The sequence below is a fragment of the Strix aluco genome, chromosome 1 (assembly GCF_031877795.1).
Source record: "Strix aluco isolate bStrAlu1 chromosome 1, bStrAlu1.hap1, whole genome shotgun sequence".
Taxonomy (NCBI): Eukaryota; Metazoa; Chordata; class Aves; order Strigiformes; family Strigidae; genus Strix; species Strix aluco.
The window spans coordinates 14486426-14507013 of record NC_133931.1 but is presented as its reverse complement, the minus strand read 5'-3'; the positions used below and the strand labels follow the sequence as shown (position 1 = coordinate 14507013).

The 20588-nt window shown below is 36.2% G+C and overlaps 1 protein-coding gene across 7 annotated transcripts in view; it reads right to left on the bottom strand.

The window, feature by feature from the left end:
• Positions 1-2565: 2565 nt before the first annotated feature.
• TAF2 (TATA-box binding protein associated factor 2) overlaps positions 2566-20588 on the bottom strand; it is a 65434-nt gene continuing 47411 nt past the window's right edge. For 4 of the 7 annotated variants that reach the window (XM_074849530.1, XM_074849903.1, XM_074849819.1 and 1 more), the window contains 5 exons: positions 20262-20371; positions 17658-17887; positions 14872-15024; positions 14348-14459; positions 2566-4230 (listed from right to left, as the gene is read on the bottom strand). In XM_074849530.1, coding sequence (XP_074705631.1) covers positions 3965-4230; positions 14348-14459; positions 14872-15024; positions 17658-17887; positions 20262-20371 — 871 coding nt within the window. In that variant the 3' untranslated portion in view covers positions 2566-3964. The remainder of the gene's footprint in view (positions 4231-14347; positions 14460-14871; positions 15025-17657; positions 17888-20261; positions 20372-20588) is intronic. The other 3 variants (XM_074849594.1, XM_074849661.1, XM_074849738.1) reach the window with 3 other exon arrangements.

The following is a 20588-nucleotide window of genomic DNA, read 5'->3' as shown; positions in this document are numbered from 1 at the left end:
TAGAAGGAAGGCACCAGCTCACCCAAGAAAACAATGAAGTTGTGTCCTGCTGTCCTTCCTCAACACCAGGACAGGCTGACAGGGCCTGGTAGTGAACCCATCAAAGCTGAAATGAATGCTTACTCGGACACCTAAGGAAAGAAGCTGTATCCTAGTTAGGTACTTGAGCATGTCTACGAATCTAAGAGATGCAGCAGTTACTTCATGGACATTTTATTCTATAATTATGCTGAGAAATAAAGAAAAAAACCCAAGATAAATGAAAAGTCTGCATTAAAAATGCATATAGGTCTTAATATTACATATTTTCCCTACATTTATGTGTATTATCATGTTTATAATAAACAAAATAAAGGAATTAAAGTTAAAAGTGGATATGTGAAAATAAATTCTCCAGACTTTGAACTCTGAGCATTTTCAGCAACATATGAATTTCTACTTTATCTGTGTAACACGTATATTTCCAGTATTTGGATACGATCCCACTTCAATATTTCTCTTTTTGTTTCAATAAGAGTGCACTACAAACCAGAAGTTTTAACTGAAAATCAGAACCCAGATCAACATCAACTGCATAGGTTACAGCCAACCTATGAGGTTTGAAGGTGGCGAGGGTAAAGAGTTTAATCCACCGTTCAAAATACAAAGTTTTAACTTGAATTGATGTCAGGTCATAACTTTGAAATAGTCATCGATTTTTCAGTAGAAGAAAAACCCAAGCTAAATCACAGTCGGTAAGATCTTTAGCAAAGACCTCTGTTTCCTAAGCCTTCCACAATTGCCCATCGCATTTGGGGAGCCACCGCAGTAATTTCACTTACAAAAATGGAACATCAAAGAAACCAGGAAAATTAAGTATAGCAGCAAGGTCCCTGCACTGTGGCAGGATGAAGAATCCCACAGACATCCCCTGCAGACATCTGCCAATCTGCTGCTTAAAACCCTACAAGAAGAGCTTTCACATCATCATTAGGTGTCTGTTAGGATACTTTCCATCTTAACATTCAACACATTTTTTTTTTTCTTGCAAATAAAGCTAATCCCTCCCTTCCCACAGGAAATATCAAGAACAGCTGATAAATATTTTTTGTTGTAACAATCTTTTAGGTATTAGAAGGGAGAGTTCTTTCCTCAGACTTCTTTTAGTCTAAACCGGGAATACTCAGTTCCCTTTATTTTTTTTTCTTGAACGCAATATTACCAATTGTTTCATTTGGGGGAATTTGCCCGCCTCTTTCTTAAAATGTGTTGCCTAAAATCACTGGCACTTGATAGAATAACTACTTTCACATCTTACATAAAAAAAAATCCTGTTAATCCTTAAGTGAGTTTTACTTTCGCAATAGTATCAAGTTCCTCACCTCTGTGCAACCAGATGCTTTTCTACCTCACTGCACCTTGCAAGATGGGGGGAACAGCTGGCTTTCATGCACTTCATTTTCCCTCAAGTTCAGTATTTCACGTTCATTCCTACTGAATTTTAGCTTGCTGCTTTTGGATCACCTGTGCAATCTACCCAATTATTCTGACTCCTGAGCACATCTACCAGTTTGTGAGCACTGCTTGTCCAAGTTGTACCACCTGCAGACCTCAAACTTTGTATCTCATTGAATATATTAACGGATATTCTGAACCAGGACCATGACATAACCTCAGAAACTGCACTGGAAAAGTCTTTTTAGGTATTTTTTTTGCCTCTAATTAACAGTGTCTTTGCCATATTTCCTCAGCATATATTCAATAGTTCACTTAAAGTCATACAGCCAATAACATGATGGTAGAATTACCGTGTTACAGCTCTGCCTTAGTTCTGTATCACTGAACAATACATTTCCCCTCAGCATACGAGTGTAAATCCATGGCTCCAAAAGTAGAAACTACGCCAGACTAAGTTACCCATGACCTCATTTTTAAAACATAAATGTATCTGCCTTCGCTCTCCCAAACAATGCCAGCTTTCATTGCTTATTAGTCCAGGTCTCCCACAAACACCTTTGGCACTGTTACCTCACTCCTTAGCCAAGGGAAAAACACCTAAAAATATTTCCATCAAGCTATTACTATGGCCTCCCAACCTCTCCCTGTGATTCGCAGTTCACAATGCTAACATAACAGCTCACTGGTTCAAGAGGCCGCTAAGCTGAGCTGCACACATGGTTAGTCTACCCAAAACACGTTTCAGTACCTCATTCTACCCACACTTAGGTTCCTGTTCCTGTTGCACCTTTAGCTCATCTAAACTGTCAAAACTTGCAGTTGTTGTTAGAGAGGAAACTAAGCACGAGGTGGGCTTCACCTAATGTGAAGAGCTGCGGGCATGGCAGCAGACTGGGAGGGGCTGTGCCGCTGCCCAGGTCCATCATGTCTGAATCCAGCCCAAACATATCTTAATGTGTTCCAACTACAATGATTAGCACAACTATCCACACAGTACTATTCAAACACTTATTTCGTTTGAATAACAAAATAAGTATATGTGTATTATGAAATACCTGAGTCTATCATCTTTCCATTCTATAGATTTAATTTGTTATTACAAAAAACTACAGGATTCAACAGCAGGTATACAATATAAAAGTATTTATTAACTTTAATGAAACTCTTCAAGAATATGGCTTTAAAAAAAATCTTCTTGGGTCCCTGTTGAACTTTCTCTCTTTGGCCTAAGAACGAGAATCAGTCTCACACAGGAATTTGGGAAAAATTAAAAAAAAAAATCTTTAACCCAGATACAACCATCTTATAGAAAGCTAAATGTGAACTCTGAAGTTAACCAGTGCATTGAAATAAAACCCCTGCCTCTACATACAAATAAAGAAAACACATAAAAAGTGGCAGAGATGGTTTATCTCTATTATCAAAACTTCTAAAAACTCAAGTTTTTAAATAAAACATTTGCTGGGTGTAAATAGTACACTGCATAAAACACAGCTAAAGACATTTAAATGTATCCATCATTTAATTTCCCAGACCTAGCTTAATCTACTAAAGTATTTCTCCTGTGGATTCATGAGCTGATCATATAGAATGCTTCCAAAAAAAACCACCCCTCACCTCAGCAGGAGGAAATACATATATTTTCAATCTTTTAATTTTTAAGCTTTTCAAAAATATATATTTTTTTAATTTTAGCAAATCCATTTTTCAAAAGCATATTCCAATGTCAAGCTTGAAGAAAAAATTCTGCCTCTGTCAAAATAATTCGCAAACTTTATTGGATTTTTAAAAGCCTGATTACAGGACAAAACATGCATTAAGCATTTTGCTAAAATTCCAAAAACATAATTGCAGAATGTCATTATATTCAAGGGTCATGTCCATAATAAATACCTGCAGCTTAAAAGCAGCTTGGAATTTTTTTAAGAGTTTTAGTATCTGAAAAAGGCAAATGTTCCATATACCGTTCTTAAAATTCTGACATTACATTGCAATGGTTAAAGCAAGAAACAGCTCAACTGAAGACTACAGAAAAACCCCATCTTCTCAGGAGGTCTACACTTAGTTATACAATACTACTCTGGAAACAGCACTTCACCAAAGGTCTGGCAACTGGCTTTTGCTTAAAACATACTCTGCCTCCTAACATTCTTCAAAGGATTAAAACATAATTGATTCTGGCAGTACACATGGTCAGCATGATGTGCAGGGGGTTGCCAGTGGACATGGGGCCCTTACATAAAGGACTGTTTTCTTTGTTTAAAATGGAAAAAAGAGTGGGAGGTGTGGAGAACAGTGAAATAGAAAATGACTCAGAATCATAAAACATATTTTTTGAATCAGATTATTTCAACAACCGCATATGTAAATAAGAAGGCTTCAAATGAGGATGGTGGCAGAGCTTCTGAATTGCTAAGGCAATTCACATATTCTTATTTCCATAAAAAAAGATAGAAGCTATAGTTATATACATCCTTCTAAGTATTCAGAGAATATTGCAAGTTGAACTCCAGAGAAGCCATTGATATCAGTCTGAAAGTGACGGGGAACGGATTGATCGTGCACTGGCTGGACTGTTAGAGAAAGCAAAGGGATCCTTTTCCTTTTCTTTATTATCATGTTTATGTTTATGCTTATGCTTATGCTTGTGTTTCTTCTTCTTTTTCTTGTGCTCATGATGGTGGTGGTGATGGTGATCACTATGTTTGGAGGAGTTTGATTCTTTACTAAACACAGACAGTGGAGCTGCTGAGACAGGGTGCATGTTCATCTCTCCTGAAGATTGTTCTTTACCTAAAAGAATGGATATAGTGGCATTAGTATATGTTTAACTTGCATTGTTTTCAAACATAAGGAATTCTGAAATATTAGATAAAAACCTGCATAATCATTTAAACATGCAAACACAGAATCTATTACGATACTTGTACCATTAACTTTTTGGGTTTTTTTCAGCAAAGGCTCTGAACATGTCATTAAAGTTCCCGTCCTACTGGCAATTTTTATGGAGGTATTCCTTCCTCCCTCAAAAGTATAAATATATCCCAGACAATTAGGAATTGTAAAGAGTTAAGGAACTGCAACTTAAGCTAGTTACCAGAAATTAATTTTCAAACAGAGTAGGAAGGCCACTATACCACCAATAATGAAAATATAACTGCTTATGATATAAAGTGTAGGACTGGCATACGTTAAAGTGCAGCTTTGATATGAACTCCTTTTTGGTCAGGAGCTAAAGCTCCCTGCAAGATCATACGAACCTTTTGATACTGACCAGAAGAATCAAATTGCTTTTTCCAAGAATTGCATCTCACCATTTTAGCCTACTTGAAAGATTATACAAAGCTTTGTTCTTAAACAAAAAGCAAATAAAGACAATTCCAATAAAGACAATTACACCATCTTTATTAGTATATATTTCACAAATACACTGGAACTACTTATGTATTGAGTAAGCCTGGTATCTGAATCTGAGGAAGGAAAATCTGATCCATGACCTCTCAATTCCTGAACAACTTTCTTATTCTCTCTTTGGCTCATTTAATATTTCATTATTTCACACAAACTGCAATACCTTCAATAGTAGGGATTAAAAGGCAATAACCTAAGAATAACATTGTTAACGAGGGGAAACGCTTAGAAGGTAGGAAGGCTTGAATTCCTTTAGGCAGAAATTGAATCAAATCACTCACATTGCAAGAACATGTTTTAACTAGTAGATAAATGTAGAAAAGCACCACCAGATTTTTGAAGGCAACTACTCCTTTAAATTTTACTTAAAATGGATTTTCTTCACAGCTGCTTAAATGTTTGGAGTTTCACGCCCCCCTCCACTTTTTGCTGAAATATCCATTAAATAACAAGGAATTATATTATATACTTTGTAACTGTCTTTTTCCGTGTATTTGAAAATGCATTTTTTTTCCAGTACATCTTTTTGGTTGGTTGGTTGGTTTTGTATCTTTAAAGGCAAGAATGATTTGTCTATGGTAATGATTCCTGGAAGTCTAAAGAACCAGCTCCCTGTAATATGACAAACAAGCATTGAGAAAGATTTCCACGCAATCTTTCTAGCATCTTATCCGAAAGATTAAGAACTGATTCAATCAAGCACATATGTAGGAAAGTTTCTAGACAGTACAGCTGTTGGTTTGTTTTTGTTTTTTTTTTTAAGTATGGCTGGAAAAACCAAAATCTACACCTGTATGCAGAGTTTAGAAGTCAGAATAGAAATACAAAACATTTCTACAGTGACGATAATCAATGACTTACTATCAGACATGGTGGAATCTCTATTGCTTAAAGTAACAGCAAAAGTGATGTCTTTCTAGAAATATTTTTGGCTCAACTGCAAGATGTGAGTATGATGCAGTATAAAATTCTGCTATGTTATGAAGGCTTGTTTCCTACAGACTTCAAATCTCTAATATACAAGTATTTAAAAAAACTTTAATTTTTATTTCATCAGAACTATGCACTAGTAAGCTCATGTTATCAGTGCAAAGATTTATTGACAGAACTCACAATGACTTCACATTTTTATGTATATTGTGTGCATATCTTCTATCTACCATAAATTCAAACTCCCATTTGCTGACTTCAATGCACAGCTACTACAACTTTTTTACATTGTTACCCCATTCTCAACAAAGCAGAGAGCATGAAAGTAAACTGCATTTGATGCAAAAAGGCATAAGACCGCTTCACAATTTAACTATTTCTAATTATATTTCTTTTAAGGAACTCCTACCTGTATGTAAACCCATCCCTGTAAAGTAAGCTTATTCCTCGAAAGCTTTTAGACAAGTAAGAATTAGCAGATGGAAGGATGCAAAAACAGCCATTCAACAGAAGACAGAATGGTGGAAAAAGGAAGCATATCTGACTTGGGCCATTAGAAAAGGAATCGTTGGAGCCTGTACCTCAGAAAACCAAAGTACACATTTGACACCATTAAAATAGGCCACAGTAGTTAAACATGAACTGTGGCAGGGACACAAACACAGCTTCTAGGAACTCAGAAATAAAGGTTGTGGCAAAAAGCCTGAAGAAGGCTGATCAGTCCACATTCATGAAAGGTGTACAGATTATTTTGTACATCTTTATGTGTACAGAACACATTCTCACATGTTCTCATGCTACAGGCACATGATGCATTAAAACATACAAGGCAAACTAAAGTCAACTTAAAACAAAAAAACCCCCCCACATGTGACAAACCCTTAAAACTTCACAGATCCATTAGTTCCAAATTGTGGAGTTATTTTTATATGGAAACTGAACCTGTAAGTCTAGACACTACATTTGTAAAAACCTCAAACCAAAGCTAAGCCTCTGAGCTTTAAAAATTTTAACCCAGTATAACTGGTGTAAGGTCATGAGCTTAAGTCTGCAGGGATGATGTAGCAGTAGTGCCAAATGCCTGTGAAGACCAAGGATGCAATCAAACAGACCCTCATAACTCTACTGCACTACTGCCACTTGTACCAAATTCCTGCTGTTTACTGAACTATCAGCTCTGCTAAGGCAACAGTCAGCATTATCACTTCTTCACTTATTTCAGGTAGGTTATTAAAAAAAATCTATTATTTAAAGCAGTTAAACATCACTGACTGAGCAAGTTAAGGAGCAAATAAAACAGTATCTTAAGACAACAGGACTGAAGGGGTGATGATAAGCACCTAGAAACTGAGAAAGGCAGGAGGATCTTCAGGAGAGCGAGAAATGGGATCCAACTGCAACTCAAGGGCTACTGGCACTTAAGAAGACAGTCAACTCTGGTAATATGGCACAAACGTCAATAAGAAATAAAAACATGTCATTACAAAAATCTACTTTTACTGAGCCAGTACTAAGAGTACATATACACTTTCTTCATAGAGGTCAATGATAGTTATAATCTGGTGGTTTTTAAAATGAAAAACCAACAACTATCCAGAAAATTTCCTCCTACTGGTAAAGAGTGCTTTGAAACCAGGAATCAAATATATTGATCCTGGACAATGGCTCAGAAACAATGTATGCAGACTACCAAACTCAGTTGTCTGTAAAATGGACAGACCTGTAAAAACACTATGAAAAATTTTACAGACTTGTACCTGTAAAATTCACCGTTAAATCTGCAGAACACTTTTTCTTTGTTTTAATTTCTTTTTAATTAATATCTACTTAAAGCCCATGACAGCAACCTGCCAAACTAGGAAAGCAAGGCTAAATAGGAATTGCTTTACAAGGCACTAACATCACCCTCATATCAACGGGGGGAGCAGGACTGCTGCAAGGAGTCACAGAGCACTCCCTCTTCCTGCAGGGAACCCACTTCCTCCTGGCAGAGGGAGCAGGACTGGAACCTGCATTTCTCAAATCACAGAATCACACAATAAGTGGAGGGTGAGCCCAGGAGCTCACTTCTGAAGTGGTTAGTAGCATTCCTTGGAAGAAAATGCACATACATGTGTCTATCCACTTGGATCTCCTGTTTGGGGTGTGGAGATTCCAATGTAACTATTGGCTTTGCGGTGTTCCAGCTAGCTGGGTAGGTGTTTAAAATTAGACAGGATTATAATTCCATGGGAGAAAGATCAGAAACTTTGTGCACACCTTGTCACAGAAACCGATACAAATGCTGTAGATATTGGGAGAATAAAACATGAAAACACAGATCTTGTAGTTTAGTTTTAGAATGAAAGGAGTTTAGATCTTGATAAGCTTTAAAGTAACATTTTCTGACATAACAAAAATCACTGTCAGATAATTATAACATCCTGTTCACCAATTACCTAGGGTAAGTTACTATCTTTTTAAGAATCACTGGTGCATGAACATGGAAAAATGTTATTGGGTACAGTGTTTTACCTATTTTATTCTTACTTTTATTATTGAACCTTTACAATTTGGGAATATGTAACTTGAGACTTTAACATGCCAACAAGCTTTTGTAAGATCTTCCATATGGCCTCTCCTATATTTCTGATTTTGTGTGAAGAGGGTGGAACACCACAGACTTACAGTCTCTGTTTCTTTGCATGTACAATCTATTTAAAACAGCTGGCTTATGTACGACTTTTCCAAATTGACACTTGTTAAAAATTACCCCATTTGCACCCTGATTTATTCAAATGTCAGAAAGGGAGAAACCAACTTCACTATTCACAGCAAAGGGCAAGGCCCATGGGTCCAGTGTTTAGGCTGAGGACAGGCTGGTGCTCCAGAACCTGACACCCAACACCTCTGGGAAGAAGGGGACACCAACACAAGCACATGAGCACTTCGTATGTCTCTCCCAGAACCCAAAGAAAGCTTGCTAATGAGAAAAATAATGCACTTTCATAATGCACTCTCTTTGCCTAGCAATTGAACTGCAGCTCTGGCAGCATTTTCTCTAAAGAGAGAACAAAAAAGCTGAAAAGATCTTAAAAACTGTTTTGACAATTACCCTGTTTTTCCTTATTTCTACTTTTCTTTTTTATTATTACCCTGAAAACATCCAAGACACGCTATTTTTTAATTTAATGCTGTGTTTATGCATCTGTTTAACTATCAACAAAGCACATACAGCAAGTTACCAAGCCTAAATAATTCCAAGCTTCCAGAATGCAAAAGTGTCTTGTCATTTGTCTTAAGAAGCAGAATTGTCAAATTATGTATCTCTGGAAAAAAGTTATCAATTTTCTGTCTAGTAGAGTGTTCTTCTAAGGATCATATGACAAAATTTAAAGTTTGAGAGTGACAAGTTAAGGTCTATTTAAAGAAAATAAAACCACCCGAAAGTCTTCTGAGGGTGTGCTAAACAAATCAGTTAATTTGGCTACAACATAAAAATTTTAACTAGTTCAAATTTACAGATTCATTTGACTTCATACTTTTTAGTGGGATTTATATCCAGATAGGTAATTCCTTATACCTACACCAAAGGATAGCCTCTGCTTAGGTATTGCATAGACAAGCCGGTGATTTAACTAAAATATACTTTTAACTGGTAACCGTTTTATTGATTTCTTCATCTGACTTTCATTTAACAACTATATTGCTTTGTCCTTACATTAAAATAATAGCCTAACTGTGGTGTCATTTTTACTACATTTACTTTAATAGTCTATAAAATTCTAGAGTATTCCCTACTCTAGAGAAAAAGAGCATTTAAATCAGTAAGTCAATTCAGAATACTTTTCGCCTCTAACGGTTTCAGGTACTTCACTTTAAAATTTAGTTGCTAGCCTTATCTACCTTCAGGGTTTGAGAGTGATCAGTTGCTTTCTCAGAGACACTCACACCTACAATATTATGCTGGTTTTATTAAATCATGTAGTTGACACACTGCAGCCACACACTGATGCAATTCTCATTTATGTTGTCACTTTATCTGCAGGGCTTATGTTTCTATTAAAGCTGCTTTCATACACTATAGGATAAAGCACTTGAAAAAGCCCTTCCTTGTGAAGTATACAATTAACCACATACTATTTCAGTGAGGCAAAGTTATCTACAGAACCTCAAAGACAATGAGTTACCAGTTTGGAAACAGTTCTATTTCAGTTAGTAAAGTCAACATTTGTGTAACAGATACTATCAAACAAAGATACTATATTAATTATATGTTATTAAAGGGTACTCTAACGGAACAGTTGTAATGGCTTTTCCCTCCTTAAAAAACAAAGCAAAAATCCAGCACTGTCAGTGGTGTCCTCATATCCAAGAAGTGTTCATTTATATATTTGTCTGTGTGCTGATGTTTCCGTAACCCTTTTTGGCAGGAAGACATTAACTAATAGCTGAACTTAGCTTAAGAGCATCAGTACCTCTAACTCAGGTGACTCCACTGAGCTGCAGAGGACCTGGCTTTTTATAGAGTTCAGACTGAATTCCTATTAACAACTATATCCACACTTGAAATGAAGTGATTTCCACCACAAGCTCAAATCTACTTTTGTGAAAGTACTGTTTAAACGTAATGACTACAGTAGTTTCCTCTACACTTTACAGCAGTGTGTGCTGTATCCAGTTTCAAATCGTTCCAGAAACAATTCAATCCAGCTACATCATCATTTCCTGAAACTCCAGACAGTAACTGTGATAAACAAGACCACAATCCAATTAACAGATATGAGTGTGGCCTAGACCTTCAAAGTTTCATGTACAACTATGGGAAACAGAGTGACCTACAAGGTCAGCAGTGGAAATTTCCAGTTTGATTATCCTGGAAAACAGCAAAAGGATTAATAGAACAGCCAAAGGATTTTTCTGCTCTGAGTTCAAATGCTCAGGATGTGCCCTCAAAGCTCACTGCTCCTTAATGTGATCAGAAAAAGGATGGCCAATGCACAAAAAGAACCTCACTGCATTTACTTTTTTTTTTTCTTTTGTAGAAATAAAGAAAAGAGAATTGCATACCGCTTTGTATCAACTATCAAACTACCAAAACCAGGTGGGAAAATTCTAATTAACTGTTTATTAGTGATGACCTGTTGAGCCATAACGATGCAGGTTACAGCCAGGCGTTTATTTTGGAAGCAGAAAAGAACAGGCCAATCAGTAACTACTGACATATACAGCAGAACTTTCAAAAAGTTAATTTTGAAATATTGTACTTTCAGATGAGTGAAATATCAAAGTAAATAAAAAAGAATATCTTAATCTGATTTCACTGAAGTCAGCAATGCATGACAAGTCACCTTACAGTCTGAAATGAGAGTTTAAATCTACTGCTTACTCAAAATCTAATCTTGAAATTCTTCTGATCTTAAGATAAGAGTTGAGAGGCATTACTACTATTCTTGATGATTCGGTAGCAAATAAAAATCTGTTCTCATATTAGAAATGTGACTTTGCACAGCTTTAGAGGCTCAAAGGAGGCTACCATGTGTCTAGTCCTTGGGGCAGATGAAAAATCAACACAACAGCATTCTTCAGACAGTTCACTACTGATGTTTTGTTTGTTTTAATAACTTCTGGAAAAATGCTCAGAATCCCTTATAACTACCAGAGTCCACAGTTCTGTTACTGTAGACAAGGCGCTTTAGTAGGATTTAAAACATTTTCTATATGAACTACGAAAGGTGCTGTAATTATAGCACTGAAACCTGTAATCCTGCAAGAATTGTATTACAAGACTTCTTTTATTGCCCTTGCAGCATGTCTCAACTCTAACCTTTCACATCCATGAGCATACAGAAAAAAAGATTTTGAAGGAAAATAATATTTTCCTGGCCTTATGGGGGTTACATTAACTTGGACAAATTCAAATTATCATTCAGGGTGGTGAGAGGAGTGTATTTAAAAAAAAAGAATACAGATACAGCAGGGTTCAGACCCAACATGAACTTCCTCCTGGCAGCTGCTGTTCACAGGCTCTGTTTGGCTGATGACCTAACACTTCATGTGACATGTGGGGACATAACCCACAGCTGTGAGAGGAAAACTGAGTATGGACTAAGAGCTTGCTGCCTTCCAAGTAAGAGTCACAGAACTGAGGCAGATACAAGATCTTAGAGATTTACTAACAATACTGAGACCATTTCAGAACCTGTTGTCAATCTGTTTCACAATAATCACTCACTGAAGTGCACCCACCCTCTGTCATTGCTGCAAAAACTCAAGAGGCCCTCAGGAAATATTATCTGCGATTCCTTTGTAAAACAGAACACTCCTATATGGGAACAATTTTATTTACGTATGCTTTTATTTTTCTCCATCTGTTTCTTCTCAGAAGTATACCATTTCCTAAAGATTGAACTGTATTTACTCAGTCTGAAATTCATACATCTCTGCTTCTAAGAAAAATGCTATGAATAAGAAACAGGTGAAATTTTAGAAGGAAAGAATATCTGAAGTGGAACTGTTTCTAACCGCACAAACCAAAGAAAATGAAATTAATCTGAAGTGTTTCAAAATAATGCTTTTCAAAGGCTTATTATTTAAAATGAATTCTGTGGCAAAACCCAGCATTTGTCTCATTTATTATCTAGGAAAAAAAAAGTATTCCAGTGTGCTGAGTGCCTAAACGACAGAGGTGAGAAGGTCATTCAGTACACAAGTGAAACTCCAAGTAGCTTTTGTCTGCTGTAGGCCTACAAAAGCAGCACTCAACTGGCCATTACTCCACTCCTGATCAGACCCTACCCTTTCTGAACTCTAGTGCAAACTTAATATGCAACAGTCCTGGAGCACAGAGCTGGCGTACAGAGGGTCCCATAAGTCCTATTTGTGAAGTATTTGGCAGAGTTTTGTTTATGACTTTATATTCCGTAGAGTGTGTAAATCTAGTAAAAAAAATTTGTTACAAAATATCATGTAAGAATTATAAATACTAATCCCTGGCGGATCAGCTTTGCACTTGCGTGCCCTGGATGTGTCATTCTTTGCCGTAACAGAAAACGTGATGGTTGACCATAACACCAAGGACAACATTCAAAGCAGCTCTGAGAGGTGTAAAGTAAAGTTTGTGCAGAATTAGGCTCCTAAATTCATACCAGCAACCTACAGGCAGCCTTTCCCTTTACTCTGCTGAAACGCCTATGCTTTAAGTAAAAAGTTGTGAGTTTTGCCTCTCTATCTAACAGCAAATCCATGCTGGTGGAGCTGGCTGTACAGGCACATGTCATTAACCGAAGGCCATCTGGAATCCGGAAACTAGACCTCCCTGTGTTTTATGTCCCCATATGAACTTAATTTGTTAGCGGAGCAATGACAACAGTTACCTTTATAAAAAGAACAAAACCCCTTAATGGCTATAGAGCATCAGCCAAGGAAGTAAAAATGTTAAGTCCTAGGCCCTAAGGGAGTATGAGCCTACAGCTTCCACACCCCCAGCCAGCACCAGGGCACCAGCCTCAGCAGGATACTCAGAGCAGGAACATCCACCAGCCCTTCTCTTAAATAGGGCCACGAAATTGCCAGGTCATGGGGAGAGCAGATGAGGTCGCCTGTCAGTGCAACTCAGGGCCTAGGGCACTTAAGACAGAACCAATGTTCCAGATCCTGCTGCTACTTGTGTTTTACATTAGGCAACCACTGGACAAAAACAGAAAAACAAGCAAGAGGGTAATTACTCTGAATCTACTTCTAAGGCTAAATACTTCACTTTCACACACTGCAGTACTGCAACCTTAAAACCTTGTTTTAGACGTGCACCGAAAATCTCTCAAAATGCTTGTTACATAGTCACTACCTCAGCTTAGCTTCAGTGGCACATTCTGGAACTAAACTTATGAAATGTCATTAAAATATTTTGAGAAAATGAGACTAACCACCGAAAATTTTTGCTAGTGACAGAGAAGCAAAGAAGATGGAAGTTCATCAATGAAGTTCAGCCTGCCTTAAGGTTTCTAAGAAACACTATTCTTTGAGAAGTAATTTTGTCAAATATTTTATGAAAAAGATACTAAGAGAAGGTGTAAAAGAAAAAAAAGTGCTTGAAATGAAACTATTTTACTCATAGATGTAATGTTTTCACCTTTGAAAAGCTCTTCTAAGCATCTTTGAGGATTGTATGTTTTTTAACTACTGATCATAAGTTATAAATCATTAAGATTAAAGATTATTTTTTTTACCTGAACACTCTTGCTATTTTTTTAAAAGTTAATCTTCAAAATTACTGTTTTTTAAATGACAACTATGGCAAAATAAGTTTTACCTAATTGTTTATGGGGTTCTATTTCAGCTCTACATTATTTTATTCATTCCTTAGCTTTTCACTTTTATAAGCACAATACACACTTGTCTTACTTAGATCTATAAATGTACTGGAAGCTAAAGAAATGTTCTTATGTACCCTTTACACATTCCCTGGAATTCAGTTAACATTTAACATTTACCAACATTGTATGTATGAGAATAAGCAGTAGCAAAAAAACCAAACCCCACAACTGAAATAGTTGAAAAATTCATGCTACCATTTTGCTAATAAATGTACTTGTACCTGGTGTGGATGGTCTCTCCAACATATTCAAATGATGATAAATAAAGGCTTGACTGTCATGAACTGTGTCCATATCAATTTCCTCCTCTTCTTGAGAGTTTGAGAACTAAGATATCAGGAAAAAAAATAAGCAGATGCTAATAACTCATAAGAATATCACTAAATAGAACTTAAAATATTTTATTTTTGAGGTAAACTGGGGGTGAGAGGGAAAGGAAGTGATATCTACCACCGCAAAGGAATAAAAATTCAATAAAATTAAATAGGGTCAGTGCCTTTTCTTCTTTCTAATTTATCGTGAAGCTGTGTGAACAAGAGTGTTAACTGTCAACTTTAGTTCTTGCCAGCCAATAAAGAATCTGATGGGAAATGATTTTGCCAAAGTAAGCGTAACAACTACTGTACACATATACACAACATGTCTTTGTTTGAACACAGCTTTAGGGGAAGTCAGCAGAAGCCACTGCTGTTATTTTGAATGCCCTACATATTGTGCAAGTTGAATTTCCATTTCTTACTCTGATTTTGAGTTTGACTTTACTGTCTTCATTCTTCTCTAGTATTTGCCCTGGCTCCAATGGAGACCCGAGTGGCATATCAGCCTTCCTCTTCACCCCCTGCTGATGACCAGAAATGCTGGATGCTGTTTCCTTAATAAGATGATCATCCTCCTGAAGCAGCATTAAAAGACCAAAATTAGAAGATAGCAAGAGCCATGTTTCAGCCTAAGAGAGACCTGATAGCTGAAAACACTTCTGAGTAAAGTGGGTGATTTGAACAAAGTTTTCCCTGTAGTTCTGGCAAAAAGTATTTTCTAAAACCCTGCATGGATTTGTGCCAACCTCTCCTACAAACATAGTTTCTCTTTACTTCTATCCCTGCTCCCTCTGCATATCTAGCACTGGCATCTTTTCTGTCCCTTCTCACAATCATGGTACTGTTGGTGTGCAACAACATTTGCTGCCTCTGAATAGCCTTTCTATAAATCTGTGCCTCGCAGACTCTCCTCAGTCCAAATCAGTTGAAAAACTGTGATAGCCTCTAATCTACACATGGGATTTAGCTAAATCTTCTTTTAGTTAGCTTTAAAAGCTAATGCTTACTTTGCTGAATACAAATCATAACAGGTACTTATAACTTGGGGTTTTTTTTGATTTCACAACAGTATTTATTAAAAAGAGTTAAACTGTTTTGTAAATTACTGCTTAGATTATCATCAACAAAAACTGGGTCAAAGGAATATAAAAATAGCAGGAGAGTCTACTAAGTTACACATACAGTCATTAAAACAGCAGACAGGTGTTCCAACAAATTCAATACACAAAATATAGAAGGAAAAATAAGCAAACATAATTAAAAGCCCACTAAAAACTAGATCAAAGCCATATCATAGACTCTCAAGAGCATATGCTGCTCCACTGAACTGCTCTTCGTCTATCCTACGAAGGGCACTCTAGCACCGCAAACTCTTGCCCTAAACAATTCCAATGCAACTTTATGAAGTGGGTAACTTTTACCATCCTCAGCAAATTCATTAGTCTATCATCACTGATTTTAACATGCTTATGCTCTCAGAATATACAGTCTGCTTTAAAGAACCTAGTTAATCCGATCTATTCTATCACCTGTTAATTCTTTTTTCACTCAAATACATATTTCCCTCTTTTCATCCCTATTATTTAACCCAACACACTGCTGCTGTGAAACACTTCTGGATAAACTTTGGGTGATGTGAGAGGCAGTCTTTGTTTTATGCTACTGATTTTATTTTTTTACAAGAAAAATCAGTTCCCTGAATTTTGGGGGAGTTACAGTGAAAATGGTAACCTTAAAGTAACGGGTAAGAGAATGGAGATAAGGCATAGGAGAAGATACGAGGGATGAAATGTGAAATGAGGCTTATACTAGTGGTCTATTTTCACACTAGTGTAAGCCAGTACTGCTGCTAAATGAAGCAGCCTCTCCCTCTTCCTCACACATTTCTGTCCTGGGCCACCACAAGCATGATGAACTGGACCAGGAAACTGATCCAGTAGGAAATATCTGTTCATAAAAAAAGGTATTTTTCAACCAGATACTCCCCTGATCCACGTCACTATGCAGCAACAACTGTGCTAGCACAAGGGAGAGGAGAGTATAGGAAAAAGAGGAGTTAAGAGGAAATCTTTTGATTAATGTAGTCTGGCTGCGAAAAAAGTTTGGATGTTCACTGAACTGCAGCCTAAAATTCTGCCAACAAAATGTCTCCCGCTATTTAATTCTGCTGTTTATGCACAGCAAATTAGGACTTATTACATGTTCTGTAAATATGTAGGATAGCTCTAATGATATTTGACTCCATCATCATTTTCTCCCCCTACTGGAAACAGCCTGCAAGATACTGTGATAATTTGCACTCTCAGTGTACTTCTGAATAAAAATGATTTAGAAATTAACTATGAGACTGATAAAGTAACAGTAAACCATCTCATTCAAAAGGTTAGAAAGAGTGTTAAACATGCTAAACACATGTTCACATTCTCTTTCAGGATTTACCCCTAAGCAGTTTCAATCAAAGGTAGTTTTTGAAACTGTTAAGAAAATTATTCATAATTTCCATGTCTGTTGAGTTTTTTTCCCACATAATTACATTTGTCCAACAAAAAGACTTAGTCTTGCAGCAGTGGCAATTATTCTTAAGTACGACTTGAATAGCTTGTAAGATCTAATTTTTTAACTACACAATGGATTTTGTGTTAGGACTGATGCCTCCAAAGCCAGAAAGATATCAAACTTAATGTATGTCATTTTTCAGAAGTTGTTACAAATCCTTCAGAGCACAGTACTAAACAGATTCAAGTGTTCAATGAAGATGTGCTAAAATTCCAACTTTCACATCTCTTAAAGTTGTTAGGTATATCTGTGTATTTTAAGATGTAATAAATTTACTGATAAAAGGTTTTGTTTTGGAAAATTGCATAACTTGCCTAGAAGCAATATTCTTAGTCTAATAAAAAAAGTTTTCATCACAGCATCAAACATTTCTGTGAATCACTTCATGTCTCATAAGCAATATAGAAAAAGTAAAGAACAGAAATGATGAGACTAGAAAAAACAAGTAAAAAGCTTGCATACATTATGCAAAACAGTCAAAAAGGTTATAGTATACGCCAGCTTTTCAAGTGGAAGGAATAAAGAGTAGCAAGGTATAAAGGCGGCTTAGGTAAAGCATGAGAAGCTTGAACACAATACAAAATAAAATCAGCAACCAACGCAAGGACTCAGAGCCAGCTGAATGAGATGTATGCAGATGGTTTGTGCTTACGGTGTTCTGAAATCCTACAGACTGTCCATGATTGTTAGTACTATTCACAGGTTCCTGATTACTTGCAACTGATTCAGGGATAATCGTTGGATTAAGTACAGCCTTCTTTTCTTTCAGATTAAGAACAAGTCCAAGCTCTGGTAATGGTAAACAAGAAGGTCTGCTGAGGCCAAAAAGTGTGAAATAGAGGTCCACAGCACCACATCGTAATCTCCAGTCATGTGAAGTTCCTAAAATACAAAAGAGATTATTGTTAATAAAGAGATACAATCTTCTCCTTCAACACAAATAAAACAGTTTAAGTGATCTGGACCTACCAGAGCATGACATTTTCTGTGTTTAAGATACACTTCCCTCATTATTCCCACCTCTGATTGACTCAAACTAACCTGCCACATCCTGTTTAAAAGGAAGGCTTTTAGTTGTTTGGGTTGTAAACTGGACATGTTTAGTAGAACAAGACTAGGAAACTAAGTGCCATAATAACATAATGAAAAATAAAAGGAAAATAATCACACCCATATGCTTTTATTTTTTAAGTTTCACTTTAAGTTTTACTATTGGACAATTAAATAGAATATTCTGTTAACAAACTGGCTTCCCATATCAATGTATTTGGTCACACTTGCCTACGTATTCCATTAAATGCCTTAAGCATGACTGAGGCCTGTACCCTCTGGAAACCACACTGATAGAGAACACAAACCAGCAATGCATAAACACGCTTTCTGATGTCACTGCTACGTCATGTACTTCACTGGGTACTCAATACTTTACTTTGTATTCATACTGGAGATATGTATTCCTACTGCACAAAGCAATGCTCCATTGATTTTATTTTTCACTGCAAACTGTGTCCTGTTTTTATATCTTCATACACAAGTGGTCAAAGCACGTTTGGCACCAATCACAACAGAAAGACATCTAACATCTGGTGCAACGCTGCAAATACAGTGATCCTGGTGTTAACGCAGCCCAGCTCTTGAATGATTGCAAGTTTATTGAACATATTGTTCCACAGCAGGAATAGAACTATATCTGGTAAACAAGACACAGATGTGCCAACTGCCATGTTAATGTGGCTGTGCAAGACTTAGCACAAAATACAATTACAAGATCTATCTCTGTAAATACTAAGTTGCATGGGTCTAGATAGTGTTTTAAGTAAGCTTAGCTGTACATCCACTTGCCCAATTACAAGTGAAAGCGATATGAATATTAATCTGGACATTCCTAACATTAAAATACTCTCCAGAGAATGACACATTTGCAAATATTAATTTAAAAACTATTCTAATATTATAACAATAAATAATTTACTCAACTTCTTAAACTAGTACATCTTAAAATGATATGATGAATTCCTATTCAGTATCTCTCTCCTTTTCACTGGAACAGCTAAGCTTAAATACAATTGGTTGCTGAATTTCTCTGCAATCTTTGGAATTTGTGAGCATTGTCAATTTAATGCAGATTAACATGGAAGAAAAAAAAAGATTACATATATCAATCAGTCTGTTTTCTATTGCATGTGCTTATGTTAAATGAAAGCTACTTGTGATTCTAGAATCATGCAGCTTTAAACCTAGCTACTAACTTGTCTGACATTAACAAACATTTTTTACAAGGCATCCTGAAATGCTACAGTTATCCCTTACAGAAAATAAACTGAAACATTATGTCATCTTGATGGTAGAAATTTAAGTACTTAAAGCCCCATGAATCATAGTAAGAATGTATACACTATTTGTTACTTGCAGAAAGAGGTAATGGTTGTAACACTGCACACACTCTTCTCTCAAGAAAAAGGAAAAACAAACTCTCTGATGGGAACATCAAAATTGTTTATTTTCTGTGACTGACACTTGGCAAATCCTATGAAACCGAACTACTAGTAGTTTCCCCATTTCAACCCCTGGAGTGTAGCTATAAACTTTTAAACACTAAAAATAATGATACACAGAGAACAGTCTCCCTTCAATGACCTAAAAAAGCTATATAAACGTTTATATGTAATCTATGTAGTAATGTGCCAGATGTTAAAGGGCAGTTTGTCAGGACTGGATAAAACTGCTTCAGTAATGAAAAACAGGTCAAGATGCAAGCCCTTCTCTCATTAGGATCTTTCCTAATCACACAAGGCAAATTGAGTCTTAGGTTTATAATATACTTTTAAAAATCTCGTTTAAATTATCTGTACAAATGCTATCCTCTCATATTCTCTCAGTTTAGTAAAAGAGGACAATGAGAACTATCTAATCTAAATCAAACTATAAAGAAAAAGGTAACACAGACGCCACCATTTGAGGAAACATTTGCTTTGAACATCTGAGTCAAAGAATCATTCCATGCCAAAAGTACATCAAAACACACTACAGTAGTAGACAAAAGAATGAAAAACAAGGTTTGGTACTCTGTCACCAAGGAAGTTCTGGAGGTACATACATGATATCGAACTTCTGAGACTGAATTTCTAACTGTCACAACTAACAGAGCTCTTGGCATATTCTGAAGCAAGTCTTTAAAACTTATTTCAAAAAACCTTACAATAAAAAAAACAACAAAACAAACCAACCAACCAAAACAAACAAACAAACACCCAACCTGAATTCATCAGTTTCCAAAGCTGATCTACCAAAGCTTCGTTACATAAAGGGGACTCCATGTTCTTTGTAAAAGGTGGATTCTTAGTCAGCATATCAAGAATCTTATGCCTAAAAAAGAAAGAAACATCTTTATTAAATCCAAATGAATACACTAAGAAGTCTGTTCAGTTTGCAATATTCTTAGAAACTTATTCAAATACAGGATTTCCTTCAGAATTTTAACCAATGTTTCATGCTTTTAGCTCTTCCTTCTGTTCACAACATGCACAGACACAGATCTACCATCAGAAATATAACTTAAAGATAAAAAGGTGCAAAGCAGCAG